The 17,385-nt window shown below is 44.6% G+C and overlaps 1 protein-coding gene across 1 annotated transcript in view; it reads left to right on the top strand.

Moving 5' to 3' along the window:
- The window catches only part of PTGFRN (prostaglandin F2 receptor inhibitor), a 65,900-nt gene extending 53,267 nt beyond the window's left edge, over positions 1 to 12,633 (top strand). Inside the window, exons 7-9 of the mRNA XM_030263453.4 lie at positions 548 to 655; positions 7,577 to 7,882; positions 9,124 to 12,633. Coding sequence (XP_030119313.4) covers positions 548 to 655; positions 7,577 to 7,882; positions 9,124 to 9,290 — 581 coding nt within the window. The 3' untranslated portion in view covers positions 9,291 to 12,633. The remainder of the gene's footprint in view (positions 1 to 547; positions 656 to 7,576; positions 7,883 to 9,123) is intronic.
- The last annotated feature ends 4,752 nt before the right edge of the window (positions 12,634 to 17,385 follow it).

Raw genomic sequence — 17,385 nt, 5'->3', positions numbered from 1 at the left:
CGTCACCACTTTGCAGCTGAAGGAGTTACTGTACCCTTGGGCTTTGAGACATCTGCAGAAAAAGCTATCTGTGGCAGAGCCTGAAGGAAAACCCTCGGAAAAGTATTATCAGATGCACTACTTGTATTGTCTGTCCCAGTGTAGAACCATTGGTATTATTGGGATACTGTTTTGCTTTAACTTGAATTGCTGTTGACAGCCTCAACAAAAAGATCCATTCTGGCTTAGCCTGAAGATCTGAACTCCCATGCTCTTAAAGGAGTCACCAGTGAAAGACCAGCTCCTTTTGTACTGGAGAGTAGAAGGCAGATTTGGGGAGCAGCCTCTGTATTGGGTGAAAGCTCTGATGGTTTGGGTACTTTGTCTTAGTACAGGATTAAATGGCTAAAAATTAAGAACAATTTTACAGAAAACTTAAATGGCTGCTTACCCCTACTTCAGAGATCTGTCTCCACAAACTAGGAGAGAATACTTCAAAAATGTGCAAAATAGGTGTTGGACAGTGAAGTAAAGCCCATCATGAATAATTGTGGTTACTCTTTTCTAGGTCCTGTGTTCAATGTCTCGGTGCATTCTGACAGCCCAACGATTTACCAGGGTGAGGTGGCAGATTTGCTGTGTATCGTCACAATGGAAGGAATGCCACTTGAGCCAGGTATTTCAGCAAAGTTCTTTCACCTGTAACTCATTTGCCTTCAGACGTTAAAACCCTGTGTCCTTTGAGTGAGGCTGGAGAGTTGAGAACCAACAATTCTGTAGAACCAGATGAAAACAGGACAGTGTGCTTGCTTTTACACACCTCAATTTAAAGCAAGTTTTTTTTTTTCATTTTACCTCCTGAGGGGAGAGAGGAAAAATGTTCTTACCATCAAATGCCCCCTCTGCTGTCCTCATCAACTGACCCCACTGCAGGTAATCTCAACCTACAACCATCAGATGGACCATGAAAACCATTCCTACTCCCTTTAAATGGAAAGGAGGTCTATTGGCTAAACCATTTAGAAGAAAATAGTCATCTGTAAAGAAATCTTAGACACCTGGCCAGTCAGCTTCTCACTTCAGAGTGAATTTAAGGGCTAAGGTAAATCTAAAAATCATAATAATTGACTGCTGCAGCCTAAATGCCAAAATGAATGTTCATTGCCTTCAGAGTTGAGCATCCTTTTTTAAGTGGAAGAAAGAAATACAGTACCTAGTTCCTCTGAGAGGGTAGCAGACACAAAAGCAAATTATTATGGAGAGCTAAAAAGTTCAGAGAATTGCCCAAAACCTAGCTGCTTGCCAAGCATTGTCTGAGCTGCTTTTCATCAAAATGCTGTGAGAGTAACTCTCTTTCTTATACCCAAAATTTGGCTTTGGAGTGAGTTGAATCGTTATATATATGGATATAAGCATCTCTTTAAAATAAATCTACTAATATATATGTAAATATAAATATATGTGAATATATCTAAATATAAAGTTGTCATGATTTATGCCAAACTTAAAAGCCTACACATAAACCACTACAAAAGAGGTGCTGTGCAGAAAATATTACTTATGATGTAGTGGCTGATGAGATGAGGTACCAGGCTTAGTAAAGGCCCATCACTTTGAAATTACAAGATGTCTGTTTTACATTAAATCTGAGCATGGCAGGGAAGCAATTTGCTAGATTACAGTCGTGTGCTGCCTGCGAAAAAATGATAGAAGTCTGTAGATTGTATTATTGAAATGCTTGGTAGGGAGGAAAAGCTTGAGTAAACTTTATTGCTGTCAAAAGACTCGTAGCCTGGGATATTGGGCACAGCAAGCAGCAGCGTGTGCCTGTGCATCCACCTCAGCCTGTCCTGTGGCTTCTGCTCAGCAGGAAGCCTCTTCCACGTTGAGGTGTGCTCAAACTCTTACAGGTATCGTTGTGAGGCAGTACCCAGAGCATCTGCCTTCCTTTCCAAAGCAATAATTGCTGACAGGGAGCAGCTGCTGCTTCTGCTGGTGCTCGACAGTCTAAATAAGCTTGCCTTGTGAAAGAGGCTTCAGCATCCCTGACTCACTTACAACTTGAAAATTGGAACACAAGTTCCACCTGAATATGAGGAGGAACTTCTTTACTGTGAGGGCTACTACACACTGGAACAGGTTGCCCAGAGATGTTGTGGAGGCTCCTTCTCTGAAGAGATTCGAAAGTCCTCTGGACAAAATTCTGTGTCATGTGCTCGAGGATAACCCTTGAGCAGGGAGGTTGGACCAGATGACCTCCAGTGGTCCCTTCCAGCCTTACCCATGCTGTGGAAAGAGGCCACTTAGTAGCAGTGGGGCTCTCCTGTCAGTGCTTCACTGCAGCTGGGTTTGGGGTGGGTTTGTTTGTATTTGGTACCTTGAGGAACACGGACAGTATAAGGATAATCAAAAAGGTTGAAGTAAAAAGTGTTGCCTTTTGAGGAGCTGCTCTTCACAGCACAGTTAAGTTTTAACTTGGCAACTTCACAAGGGTTTGTGGGTGTCTGTTGAATTGATAGATTATCCCTGGAGCTGGAGATGATGCTGTTTCCAGCAGTCATGGGCAATCAGAGCAGAGTCTTAAATGTCAGCACTGTAATCTGTTCCATAACTGGGTAATGTCATCTTGGACATGGCAGACCTCTGTGGTGGTTTTTTATCTTGTTTCTTTCATGTTGGTAGTTAGCTTGTTTTTTTTTTCTTTTTCAGTCTGTAATGGGGCAGATGAGGCACAGACAAGTAAACCTAAAGTAGAATAAAATGTGACATCGTGGCAGGCTTTGAGAGGGCTTTTCAGTCCATGCTCTGAGCCTCCAGTTGCAGGATGAGCAGGATTTGGGGCCTAACAAAGTCATGCTGTGTGATGAAACACAGTCCTTGCTGGTCTTCTGGATGAGACTGGCAGAAGAGCTGCAGGGAACAGCTGGAATTAATGCAGGGTGTGCAGACTTCCCTCATCCATCTGCCTTCTTGGCCTTGGGAGCTGGAGGGGGCTAATGGAGCTGGCTAGAGGAAGGGCTTAAGGGCTTGTATGGTAGCAAACATGTAGTTCCTCACTGGTAACCTTATTCCTCTGTGTCCCATCTCTGATCTGTCTTTATGCTGTGTCAGTATCACAGTTTAATTCACAACCAGAATGGAGGACTTGCTTTTTAAATTAGTGCCAAATGTTAGACAGACTGTGAAAATAACGGGGGCTGTCTCATCCCACTGGGGACATGAGGCACGCTGTTAGGGAAAGCCTACACCTGGCATTTAGACAAACAAGGCAAGAGTTATCAGTATCTTCTGGAAGAAAACAGATGACTACAGTACAGACATGGTTCTTCCATTTGGGAATGTGATGAGAAAGGAGAAAAGAGCAAATGCACTTGACTCCCTTCTGAGGGGCGTGGTGGCTTTCAAGGCCATCTGTACTTCTCGCGTCAAACCTGCTGCAGGGTTGTGGTGTGGGATCCCCTGTGAGCAGAGGAGGAGCAGGATGTTTCCTAAGATGTCCTGTTAGATGCACATCCTTTGAATATATTTGGTATGCCAGCCAGCTCTGCTCTTGTGCACATAGACACTCAACTTTGCAGGTATGCATGTGGATTAGTATGTATGTATGTATGCCTCCTGTAGTACATTGGTGTCAGGTGCCACCTCTTCTCCCTCTTTGTATGCACAATTAGAAAAATAAAGTGCTTCCAAGGAGCTGAAGAAAAGCTAAATGACCAGTTATCTTTGTCAGTGCCATTTGCTAGTTAGATTGATCCTTTTTTTTTTTTTTTTTTTTTTTTTCTAGAGGCATCACTTATGGTTTGAACCTTTTTCTGGTAGAGGCAGCTCACAATGCTTTCAGTGTGTGTTTGTGTGTATCCACCCTGTGGGAAATTTTCAAAAGGGTAGAAAAGATTTTGGCATGACTGCTACATGCTTTAATTTCCTCTGCTTCTTTGAGACCCTGCTGAAATCGAGTGTGTGTTACTAAGCCCAGTACATGGCAGCAACTGCTCCATCTAAAGAAGTGCTCCTTTGCTTTGGCAGCTGTGGTTGGTGTTTTTGAATTGATACGAAGGGAATATGTGTGTGTGTCAGTGGGGAATAGTAGTTCTTCTGTGCCCTGAAGATATAAAAGCTGCTTCTGATACTTCTGTTGAATACACATTTTCACAAATGATCTCTCTAGACTTCCCAGATCACCCATTCTTGGGCTGTGTGCTTAGGGATTTAAAAGTATTACTACTGTGTCTGAAAGGAGATGTGGGTTTTTTTTTAATCTGCTCCAGCCAGACCCAATGGGCACTCTGGAGAATTTAACAAAACCAGCTTGTTTACCCCTTATATGGCTTGAAGTGGTTTGCTCAGCTCTCTAGGAAGCCCTATTCAACCTCATTTAAATGTAGTAAACAAAAAGGGTCTCAAAATTGTGATTCAACACTGTAACAGGATGCTGAGAGAGCTCCATTCTAAGCAGTGGAAGTGTATGGTTCCTAAGAAGCTGGTCTAGAAATAGGATTCCCTCTTTTGAGGAGTGATTGGTCAGGGAAGTAGCTAAGACCCAGACAGCTTAGCCCTGTGTGTCAAATCGAAATGTGCATAAAGATGTGCTTTACATGTTGATGATCCTCACTGGCTGAGGAGGGGAGGAAGCACAGCACCACTGTTAAGTCTGCTCGCAGGGCTCTGAAGTGGCCAGCTCCCAGTGCTGGCCTTTAGGGTTGCATGTCCTGGTGGCACTGAGGTCCTTGATGCCCCTGTGGGCACTGGGATGTTACACTTCACTGTGGGGCACCTTGGCCAGGTGTCCCACACTACTGACAGTGGCACAGAAAGAACCAGAGAAAGAAACCTTTGAGTGTGAGTGTGGTTCTTGAAGTGGAATTTTTGTAGATTTGGGTCAAAAACTGAGAGTGACTCATCAACATCAGTGCAAGGTATGTGTAATGGGGCAGATGCCTAGTGTGTGACCTGTTTTATGTCAGTGAATCTACATATTTATTAGCACTTGGGAGCTGCTAGGCATGTTCATCTCTGATATTTAGAGAGCATCTGATTTATGTCCTGGCTTTGCTAAATTTGCCTGTGTTTTTATTGCATGAAATCCAGAGTTATATAGAAATGAATCAGATGACTTTGCTGTATTAAGCTATTTCAAGGAGGATAGTGACAGAGTGCTTGGAGCCAAATCCTCCCTCTGACTGTCTGTAGTGAGTCACTAATTGCAAACTGTATACTGGCTAATAAAATATGTTGGCATAATAATGTTGTCCCATGTTGTAATTAGAGAAGATAGATTCAAATATTTCAAAATGACAGCAAGTGCCTGTACTCATGTGAAGGAAGGGAACCTCAAATTATCTGAGATGCAAAAGGAGTTCTTCAAAGCTGCCTGAGGATCTGAAGACTAGATTATTATTATTATTAATATTATTATTAATATTAATATCTAAATGTTTTGCTTAATCCCTTTCCAGCAAGGTCAGTGGTGTGTTAAGTATAATTTGACTTAGCCTGAAAGGTGTCCACATGCTCCTACAGCACCTGGAAACACAAGAGCAAATCTGGAAACACAAGAGCAAATGTCAGCCTTGGATCTTTGGAAGGAATTGGTCATTCCCAACGTGACTGCCTGTGGATCAGTGCTATTACCGTATTTGGCATAAACAGGCAGCAGGGATGAAGAGTGGCTCTGTAAACAGAGCTCTCTCCAGCAGAGGCCCTGTTTCCCATAGACACTTGGATGAGTGCACAAAGCAGAGGTCAGAGTTTGGTCTCTTTGACTGAACATGTGTTTATGGTAATTTTTATTAGCTTTCAAGGGAAGTGGTCTGAGTGCTTTGCCAAGTAACTCATAGTAGCATTTGCAGGATGAGAGGCAAGAGGGATTTGTCAGAGGGCTGCTGGTCCATGTGACCTGTGCTGAACCCCATGTAGGGCTGGGACACTTGCTCCTGCTGTAGGGCTGCAGAGCAGGCCAGGTGCTGTCCCGAGGTTCTGTGCATTGCCCAGAACACCAGGCTGTGGCAGGCAGGGCAGCAAACTGGCTGGTTTGGTCAGACACTGTCTCTGGTAGGAACATGTGCTTTCTCATATTTTTGTTTTGTTTCTGTAGATGTGCGTAAAACCAGTGCACCATAGGAAGGAGTTAATTATACCCCAAATACTGGTTTGTCTGGGTTTTTTTTCCTGCAGTAAGGAGGAATGTCCCACGTGGCCAGCTGATAATATACTTCAAGTAAAAGAGCTCAGGCTGTCCCTTTACTTCCCTTTACTTTACAATATGGAGGTTCCCTTCTTTTCCAAAGTGCTAGCTTGCCTGATGGACTTAAAAATCATCTTCACTTGTATCTGTAAACAATTTCAGTATGACAGCAGGCTTAGGACTTCAGTTATTCCATTAGCCTGGAGGTCAAATGTGAAAGTTTAGGAGAAAAGCAAACTCAGTTAGCCAAAAGATCAGTTTCAAATTTCAGATTGCTAGTGTATTTTTCAGAGCTCTCAGTAGTAGAAAATGGAGTTTTGATACGTTGCCAAGAATCACTGGGACTGCCTTAGGTGTGGACACACTGTACCAGTACTCCAAACTCAGGGCAGAAATAGTAACTTCTGTTTCCACCTTGGGCCCATTGGTTTGCTGATGTGCCAGGAAGGAAGACCTGTGAGGAAACAGGTGAGCAGGCTGTCTTGTCTGTGCTGTGGGTCATGCCAGGCTTCAGACTCTGACAGGTGTTGCTGGGCTCATGATAGCAAAGAATAGCGGTGATTTTGAAAATAGATACTCAGCTACATCTGCCTAATAGGCTTAAGACTGAGATCTGCTAATGAGATCGATAGGACCTTGCATGAGCACACAGTGAGCTAGATGTGCTGGCAGACTCTGACTACCTGTCAGCTGTGTTAAAAGTGTAAGTTCTTACAAATCCATATTATAGACTGTGTCTTTGGGTGGTGAACCTTGTACAAGGCATCATGTCTGATATGTCACAGTAACCCACAACTCTGGGAAAAATATATAAAAGCAGCACGGTCAGGCTTTGCTCCTGAATGTTTTGTATTGTTGCAGGTAATTTTTTGTGTACTGTGCAGAATCTGTGTTCATTTAGGCAAACACTAAATGTAAGGAAGGGGCCTTCAGGATAGAGCCTTCTGATCTGGTGGTTGTGTAGGCTCTCATGAAGACAGTGACTGCAAATCATTCTCTGCTAGCAAATATATAGCACTCCCACTCCCTTTCACTATAGGTGAAGCATAACCATAGAACTTCGTATGATACTAAGCTTGCTTGGTAAAAACTAAGATCAGAGTTAAATACAAATTTCAGAATTGCAGGCAGAAAGGCAAGAAATCAATTCTGTGTCATCCCTGTGGTAAGTCACCCTTTCTGTACAACTCCATTCTTCCTGTCAATGCATTTCATTGCAGTTCACTGCTTGACTCTTCCTAGAAAGGACATGTTCAGGGGACTCTTTCTTTCTGTTTTCTTTTTTTTTTCCCTGCTGCCTGACCAGTGCTGGCTGTGCTGCTTACAGATTAACCTTTCTGCTGAGAAATGGCACTATGAATGCTTTTCAGGACTCACTAACACATCTGAATTCTTCTTTGTCCACAAACGCAGATGATATGTCCTTTGATGTCTCCTGGTTTGCTGTGCGCTCCTTTGCCCTGGACAGAGAGCCCATCCTGCTGGCCTCGCTGGACCGGAGGGGGATTGTGACACAGAGCAGGAGGAATGGGAGCAGTGATCTCAGCCTGGAGAGGATCAGCCCCCTGGAATTCCGGCTCCGCGTGCACGGCTGCGAGGACCATGACTTTGGGAACTACTACTGCGTAGTGACCCCGTGGGTGCGATCCGCCACGGGCGTGTGGCAGTGGGAGCCTGACATCAAAGCCAAACCCATCTTTCTGTCTGTGAAAATGGATGGTGAGAGACTGAGACATGTGTTACTCAATTTAGGTTTTAACACCTTATTATGACTTTTTGTGGCAAACATTCCCCATAGCTACTTTTAAAGGTGCCTCTGGTAATCTCATTAGATTTTGTCATCTTTTTTTATGGTTAGCAGTTTATGATTCAAGAGTCTTCAGAGGAGAAGAATCTGTTCTGCCTAAACAATTGCTAGATTTAAGATTGGAGCATTTTCTTTCCTGATCTCCTCTTGGTGATGTTTGCCATAGCTGAGGCATCTTCCAGTCAAGGGCACAGTATTCTCTCAAAGTGTTAACCCTTCTGCTGCCTGCTGGAGGAAGCCTTGGTTTGTAGATGGGGTGTGTGAATTAGTCACATTGTGGTTAGTGTCAAAGCTGAGAAAAATCTGAGCTCTGACTACTTCCTCCCTCTCTAATGACAAGACATGTTGCTCCTTGCACTTTATGCCTTGTCTGCTTTCCACCCAGAGTTGCAAGTGTTGCTAAACTTAATGAGCAGGAAGTTGCACACTAGATACTGCATTCAGAATTCAACTAAGGAGTAAAATGAATACAGGAGAGGTTTTGAACTAGTTGCTTTCTTGATAGTTCCAGGAGAGGTCATTTTTGGAAGTTCTATGAACTTGAAATGAACAAGAAGCTTTTGTTCTCCCCACTGCACTGATAACTATTATAACTGTACTTTCCAAATCCTTTTCAGTTCTTACTGCCTTTTAACTGAGCAGTAGGTACTTCAGAATCAATTTTTTTGTTTAGGCACCAGCTTTGAAGGTTGATTAGATAGGGTAAATATATAGTAATTCTAATAATTCAAAGCACAAAGGAGTCCACTCCTTGCTTTTTGGAAATGTATTACAAAGAATGCAGCCACACTCTCCCTCTGATGGGGAAACAATTCAATATTTTGTTTGGAGAAATGTGTGAGAGGATAACTCTTGAAATAAACTCCACTTTGCTGTCTCACTTCAAAGCTCTTCTGGTGCTTCCAGCCTCTGCAAGGCTTTGAAATTATAGAGGAAGAATTAGGGTGAAGAGGAAAGGGAGAGACTAAAAGACCAATTTTTCAAACATGGGAAGATGAAAATCAAGGAGGAAAATTAGTGTAATTTCTTTCTGAAATAATTAATCTGCCCTGACTGAATAATGTGGAATTTTCTCCTTTCTCAGGCAAGAAGAAATAAAAGGGGATGTCTAAATTTCTCAGTGACATCTAATGACTCTGCCTTCCTTTTTCAGTTCTGAATGCTTTCAAGTACCCCTTGTTGATTGGCATCGGTCTGGCCACTGCCATTGGACTCCTATCCTGCCTCATTGGCTACTGTAGCTCCCGTTGGTGCTGCAAGAAGGAAGTGCAGGAAACGAGACGAGAGCGTCGCCGGCTAATGTCGATGGAGATGGACTGAGCGCTGAGCTGGACACACTTGCATTTCGGGAGAGACTCACAGGGCTCTTGGATTGTGCTGAGACACTTGCTCACAGGCCCAGACAAACAGTGTGTTTGCTCTCTGATTTCAGCCTGGACCTCAAGCTTCTCCTTGTTACACGTCATGTCCTGAGAACAATCAGGCCATATTTAGCAACTTGGGAGTTCTCCTTTTCCAGCAGCACTTTCTGCATAGGGATCATGTCCTTCTAATGTGCAAACTGTTGAGCCTTCTTTCAGCAGGGCCCTGTGACAAAAATTCATTCATGTTTTGTTTGTTTGTTCATTGGTTTTATCTCCCCCCCTTGTGGTTTTGGAAAGATGTCCCTGGATGAAAACAAGGTGGGCAGGATGTTGAATGGGAAAGAGGCTGGTAAAAAGAAAGTGTTAAGACTTTCACTGTATTAACCAATCTACCTTTCCCCTCTATCCCCATAACACCATCCTCTTCCCTTTCTCTTTCCACTTCAGTACCTCCGAAACTTCTCTGTGTTGAGTTGAAGGCTGGGGAAGGTTCCTGTGCTAGAGCCATCATGAGACTGTTCCAGCAAAGGATTGTTTTATGGTTGTCAGCATGCCTTCTCTTCCCTGGCTCTCCAAGAGATTGCAGTTAATCCTGACACGCAACTTACCTGGTGGAGGTCTTTGAAGCACTTTTTTTGAACCTTTTCTTTTCAGTGCTCAAATCTCTTAGCTGTGGTGAGTAGGGACTAACTTGGCAACCCCGAAGAGTCAGTCCTCAGACAAGTATTTAATGGATGTCTGCCTATGGACACCTTCTCCCCCACCCTTCCACCTTCTCTTCTCCCCACTACAGCTGCTCACATTGTGCCTGAGACCCTGTTCTGCTTGTGGCAGGGGGGCACTTGGTATCTAGGGACAAGGCTCAGCCTTCTGCTGGCCTCAGCAGGGAGGTTGGAGACCTTGCTCCCCAAGTGATGGGGTGATTTATGAAAATAGTGAGAGATGGATCTTCATCTGCAGTTGGCCAACTGATCATGTTTAGAGACTTGTAAATTATGTATTACCAAATGCACAGACCAGACTTCAGTGCTGCTTCTGCCAGTCTCTCACTGGTAACCCTCGAACCTGTGAGCAGAATCTGAGATCTGCAGTAGCTGCAGTGCAGCTCAGGGTAGGAATAAGAGCAAGCCCAAGAGGGCAGCAAGAATCCTTCAGGTTCCAAGGGCCCTGGTCTTGAGCGTGGGCCTGCAGCGAGGCTTTCCCCATGGGCTTGAGACCTATTCCTCGGTGCTATAGTGTGGAACTCCTGCTTTGGTCTTCCAAATTCACTGACCTGGCTCCTGAGAGAGAGCAGCATCTTTGCCAGGCAGTTCTGTCTTCCCAGCACAGCTGGTGTTCTAAGCAATAATGGTCAGAATAAAGATACTGTGTACAAACCAACGAGGAAGTAGGACTTCACCACAGTCTGATGTTGCAGCTGTGGTTTGGCTTGAATCAAGAAGGGTGAGAAATGCAGAGATGAGGCCAGGGCTCAATCCTTACCATGGTTTTTAAAAGATGGCAAAGAAGAGCATTCATGGAAGGTAGTGGCTGTGGTGTGCTGTTGTCTGATTAGACATTAGTTATGTCCTAGACAATCTACTTCTCTAATAGCTCATCCCACTGCATATTTCAGGGGAGCTGCAGGTCTGGTATCTGGCCTATGAAGGTTTTTTGTGGTAAGTTTTCTTATTGTGGATTTTTTTTTTCCTGTCTTGCATTGTGACCTTTGTTCTGAGGCCTATGTGAAGGGGTTTTCTAGAAGGCTGCTCTGTGTCTGTGTGTGAACATGCATGCAGTCACATCTGTATGCAGAGAGGTGTCCAGGGATTTTTGAAAGATAAGTATGAAACATCTTCAAAATGGGCTTAATTTGCAGAGTTGGGGCTTGCAAATTGTTAAGACATTTAATGTATTCCAGAACTGGGACCCCCAGACCTATGAACCTCTGAAAGACTTTGGCCTGAAGGTACATAGCAAGTTTTCTTTCTGGCCTGATGTTTTTTTTTCTGGAAGAGCTCTGAAAAGGCCTCTGTTGCAGGCAGACTTAGCTGCCTTTCCTAAAGAACAGAGCAGAAACAGTCTCCAGCCTCCACTGTGAAAGCCCAGAAATCTGTAGCAAGGGAAGGGAGTTCAGGAAAGGATTCACTCAGATACTACTTTGATAGCAAGAATTTTTCTTCCTCTCCTGTCTCTACTGTAGTGAAATCTTGCTTTTTCCTGGGATGTTATGAAACACTATTCTGATGTTTGGGATGCTGGCTGATCTAGCAGCTTCTTGCCTGCATTAACATCAGATTTCTTCTCAGAAGGCTTGTGGCATTGGGGCATCTTGGGAGGGGTGGAAGTGGTGGTGAAGTTCTAAGCACAGCATCAGTCACTTTTTGTCCTGGCAGACAGACTCCTTGTTTATCTATGCCCTTGGTTAAGTTTTAGGGGGAGGATCATGACTGTAATGCAATAATTAGGGAATAGATGAGCAGGAAACCGCCAGCTCTTCCCAAACACACAATACAGCACACTTCCTCCCTGCTGGAAAAAACTCAGGGTTATTTTGGTCAGGGCTCCCTTCTTCTCTAGTGCAAGGTCCCTATGTCCTTATCTAATGCTGACCTTCGTCCACGGCCCATAACAAACCATCTGTGTCACTCCAAGTGAAGGAAGTTTGCCACTAGCTTGTACTGCTGACAGCCCCTTGGAAGGCAATGCTGCATCCCGTCCCACCCTGTATTTGCTGTAGTTGGAAGGCTAGAAGCTGATGGGCTAGACCTAGCCCCCAGGTTTCCTTCTACTTGTGCCAATTTTGTATTATCCCCTTTTTTAAAAATAGAGTGTGAATCTTCTCTCCAAGGGAAAAAAAATTCTAGGTAACTTTTCATGTTTTTTATTATTATTATTATTTTGTGTGTGACCAGGGTTTGTGTGAGTGGAGGTGTGTGTGCATCTGGTTGTGTATTAAACCTGCAGAGTATCAAAAGAGTAAGCTGCCTGTGGTGCAGTACAAGCATCCATATCCTCCCTGCTGCAACCTGTGGTATTGTCAAAGTATCCTAAGGGCTCACATTGATCTTCCTCTGTTTGCATTGCCACGTCTCCTGGTTAAGCTGGTAAATTCCTCCAGGCACTTGGAATTTCGATCCAGGGCAACCTTGAACATCATACAGCAGAAGGGCAAGGTATTTTTTTCTTTTGTTTTAATTTCAAAGTTATAAAATAAAGTTTTGGGCACAATTCTGGAATGCAGGTACCGAATAGTTCTAACAGTGCTGTGTCAAATGTTTCTTTTTATGTTTAAAATAAAGAGCGAGCCTTTTTGATTATGTCTGTGCTGTGGGTCTGGATGTTTGAGCTGTGGACAGTTCTCTCCTTGTTCCCTGCATGTATGCAGACACTATTGTGGCAGGTATAAAATGTAAACCTCACAGTCTTGTTTCAAGCACTGTTTACCCTGTAAAATAAGCATGGACCCTATTTTTACAGAAAGTTTTAAATATTTGCCTACATTTCTGGCATGAATTGGGAAGCATAGTTATTTTCTGAGTCTATTGTGTTTTCTACCCCACTGTAAGTCACCCTTTTTGTTGGGAGAGTTTTATTTTGATTAGTTAAAGACAGGAGTCACAGTTGGGAGTGTATATTTCATATCTGCTGTAAAACCTGGTGTTAGATGTTGAGCCTTCCTTGACCTCTTCATGAGGCTTTTCATTTCCAAGGTACCAGGAGGAAAATCAATAGTGTTGGAAGAAAACTTCCTGCTTCCTTTGCCAATGGCCGAATTTAGGATGTTTTTTTACCCCCAGCAACCATGCAAAGACACTGAAATCATACAGCAAGGAGGTGACTTGCTGTCATGGTTTAATCCAGGCTGGCAGCCAAGCCCCACACAGCCACTTGCTCACTCCCCTACCAGTGGGATGGAGGAGAGAATTGGAAGGGTAAAAGTGAGAAAAATACATGTGTTGAGATAAAGACAGCTTCATATGGAAAGCAAAAGCTATAGATGGAAAGAAAAGAATTCATTCCTGGCTTCCCATGGGCAGGCAGGTGTTCAGCCATCCCTGGGAGAGCAGGGCTCTGTCACGCATAGTGGTGACTCGGGAGGACAAACACCTTCATTCTGAATGTTCCCCCTTGCTCTTCCTCCGCCAGTTTTATATGCCCAGCATGGCACTGTGTACTCTGGGGTATCCCTGGGGTCAGTGTGTCCTGGCTGTGTCCCCTCCCACCTCCTTGTGCCCCCCCACCCACTCACTGCTGGGGTGGGGTGAGAGGTAGAAAAGCTCCGTGCAAGCTCTGCCCAGCAGTAAGGAAAACATCCCTGCATTATCAGCACTGCTCCCAGCACAGATCCAAAATACTGCCCCATGCTAGCTACTGTGAAGAAAATGAACCTTATTCCAGCCAAAAACCAGCACGCTTGCTTTCCAGCAGGAAGTTGTTTGAGGCAGCAGTGGTTTTGGGAGACCAAGGCAGGCTTTGGCAAGGTGAGTTTGTGTTTAGAGTGGTGTATGCTTTGTCTGAGCTGGCTGCAGCACAGGCCAGGTGCTAGCAAAGTGTGTACCTTTGGCTTCTTTCTAGATGGAAAGGTGTGCTCTGCAGAGTCTGCTTGCAGGAAGCTGGGAGGTGGCACCGAGCTCTAAATCCTTAAGGAGCAACAGGAGCCATCAGCCGAGCTCCAGGAATGCCATAAATGGTCCCTCAGCAGCGCCTCTGCCAGCTGCAGGTGCCCAGCACACACAGGTACAGCAGGAAGGAGTGGTGTGCTTGTGGGACAGCAGTCCTTGGCCTCGAGCAGCTTACAGCTCACAGGTAAGTTTGGATTCGCTTTTATGAGCTTCACTTGCCTCCCCTATCCCCTGGGATGACCTGGGTCCTTAATACCATTCTTGTGAACGTGCTTGGATTTTGTCCTAAGAAAGAAAGCTGAAAAATCTAAGTCTGGGAATGCAAGGGGGTACTGGCAAGTAAGTGCCTGGGTGCTACAGTGAATGATGGGAGATGTCACGTCTCTAACACTGCCTTGTACCTGCCGTGGGCTCAGCTCAGCCAGCTGCTGATAAAGGTGTGGCCTGCTGCCTTAGGGGCAGTCTGAAAAGCACTTGTGTGTCAGAGCCTGAGTTTAGTTGCTTTCATAACACCAGGCTCAAGCAACATCCTTGGCTGTCATTTTTCTCTGACAGACCCTAGTGGTGCTGCTATAGCTCTGGCTGACTGCCCTGCTTGGGTCAGGGCCAGTCCAAAAACCCTCTCTGGGCTGGAGCTGACTGGTGTCCAGCAGGATGCATGAGAAGACCTGTCTCCTCTTTGTCATGTGAAGCTGAAGCCCTGTCATGCAAATCTTCCAAGGAAATGTGTGGCTTTAGCCTTTCCTGTGGGACTTCCCACACTTCAGTGACTGCAGGGGGCTGAGCTCTGCACAGCAGGTATCAGGACAGACGGTGTTTCAAGAGAGTCTCTAGTGACTGATTGAAGCTGTGGCATGTGCTAACTGAAGGAAAAGCCACTTCTCATTCTTGTGCCAAATACACCTTAAATGCCACGTGTAGCTTTCAGTCAGACAGCCTTTTGCCAGGGATCTCCTTTTGCTACTGAGGGAAATGGCATTGTGCTGTACCCAGCAGATGACTGATCCTGGGTTATGGGGGAAACCAGGCCCTGTGGATTTCCAGGTCCCTCAGGAGAGCTGCCATAGACACAAACTGTTCTCCTCTCCCTGGCAGCAGAGCTGCATTCCATGAAGTGCCAGAAGTGTAAGAGCATGTCTGCTTCCACCTCTGCCAAGGGAGTAGAAAGGCAGGGCTTTGCAATACAGGCTTTGTGAAAGCAAGTGATCATTTTATATATATATGTGTATATATATATATATGTATGTATTATATATGTGTGTCTAAAATATATATATATGTATAATATATGTATATATTTGTTCATCCGGAATTTTATAGCCTCCAGCGTGTGCTGGGCCTTAGACCAGACCACAGACTTAGTCTGAGCACACCTCTGTTGTCATCAGAGGCGAGTGATGAAGCTGAAGACAAATGGGCACAAAGTTCTGTTTCTTCTTGGCAACTTACCCTCGGTTATGCCCTCTAGTTCCTGGCTTCTATGATCCTGGCAATAGTTTGACATACTTAATGGATGGTAAGGAGTGCCAAAGACACTAAGTTCCTAAAAGCTTCCTAAAGGGTGGAGTTAGGAGAAGGAGGGAGGATGAGCTTCCAGAACTCCTGCAGCAGAGCTGGCAGTATGAATATACCAGTTACTGGGTATCTGAGAGCCCAAAGGTGTCTGAGAGGACAGGACTGGTGTTGCCTTTGTAGCTCTTGTTGCCTCCATGCTGACTTCAGCTCTACAAAGGTCCTGGCTGGGATGCTAGGACTGTGGTAAACAGAGAAAATAGCCATGCTGCTTAGCATCTGCCTGGATGTATGAAATCTGTGTGTGGTTGCAGCCAAATGCATGTTCTGAATGCAAGTGCAGTAGTTGTAACATCCCTTTTGGTGTTCAGGTACATCCTTTTGCTGTCCTGCAACTTGTTTGCTGATTTAATCTGTGTTTTCTCCCCTCTGCCTTATCTCTTCTGTTTTTCATGCTTCCCTTCAGGAGCTTTTTCTTGCCTTTGTCTCTCTGGATCTAAAGGAGGATGGCCTTTTGTGGAGGAGAGCAGGGGTACATTGTTATGGTGTGTTCTTGAATCATCTGCTGAGAGCTCAGGCTGCAGAACTCCCACCCAGTGCCCACTGCAGAATCACCTGTGAGGCTGGCACCCTGTGCACATACACACAAATATTTTGTAGCCGCTTTCCTTATGAGGACTCCAGGCAATATGCAAGAAAAGTAAGCATTTCTGATGGGGAAGTGACTCCAAATAGACATTTATATTCCCTTTGCCAAAGCAGAAGGGACAGGTTTTTTTTTTCTAAGAAAGATGGTTTAGCCTTTTTTCTCCATCTGCTTGCTACCATAACAAAAATTCTGCTCGGTGTCTAGGAACTCCAGACAAGCGACCACTGTGCTGAACATTTTCATTTTTCAGGATTACAACGATGTGATTCATTGTTAACACCCAGGATAGCTACCCTGGACTTGAGAAACAGGTAATTAAAGAATGTAATTTATCTGAGCTACTCGAGATACGCATCTCAGAATAAGAACTGAAGGCACTTGTTTCTCACTACTTCTGTAGAGGAAAGCACAGTTCACCTAAGACATGTGAATTAGGCAAAACACTTATATAAAAGTATTGGGCAGACAGGTAGGACTGAGAGAAATGAGGTAATGGCAGCTCCATCTAGTGATGGACTGGGGAGGAGGGAAGAAGTCCCAGCAGGGAGCAGTGGTCATTATTCAACCCACAGACAGGTGCTGGGTCCTCAAGTTCTCTCCAAACATAGCTTATGTATCCATGAAAATACTTCCAGGATGGATTCTGGTCTCCGTTTTGTTATTTGTATAACACCTGTGCCTTTGTGCAAGAGCCCTTGGATGATGGTTCTCAGGATGAATCCAGTCTACTCTGTGTTTTTTATCCTTTTGCAGGCTCCTAGACTTCAGCCAGGCAGCTTTTCTGCTGTGTGGCTACTGGAGTCAACCGTGCCTCGTACTGAGGTCCCTGGTGTGTTATCCACAGTGTCCAGTCCCTCTGCAGGTGTCTTTCTTCATGGCTGTGCCCAGTGACTGACCAGGCTTCTAGGGGTATTTAGAGCAAAATCATTGCCATAAGGTGAGTCTTCTAGTTAAAAAAAAAAAAAAAAAAAAAAAAAAAAAGGGATCTTTCTACTTTATTGTGGTTTTAGCCTTCTGCAGGGACAGACCTTACTAGCTGTTTTTTTGTCACTGCCCAATCTCTCCTCTCTCCCCTGCCCCCATCACTGTAGGCTGACAAAAGCATGGCCTCTTCCTCTAGCTCAGAAATGTGCATATCTGGTTTTTCAGGGAGAGCCCCTTCAGCTCAGAGCATTCAGACTGGTAGAATTATCCATTTCATTAGAAACAAGATGTTAAGGTCCTTCTGAAGTTGATGGCTTTTCCTGTAGCCTTTCAGGTCCGTGCTGAGATGTCTTTGCCTTGTG

The sequence above is a fragment of the Taeniopygia guttata genome, chromosome 1 (genome assembly GCF_048771995.1).
Source record: "Taeniopygia guttata chromosome 1, bTaeGut7.mat, whole genome shotgun sequence".
NCBI lineage: Eukaryota > Metazoa > Chordata > Aves > Passeriformes > Estrildidae > Taeniopygia > Taeniopygia guttata.
Note: the sequence above shows the minus strand (reverse complement) of the source record. Positions and strands in the feature narration are given on the sequence as shown.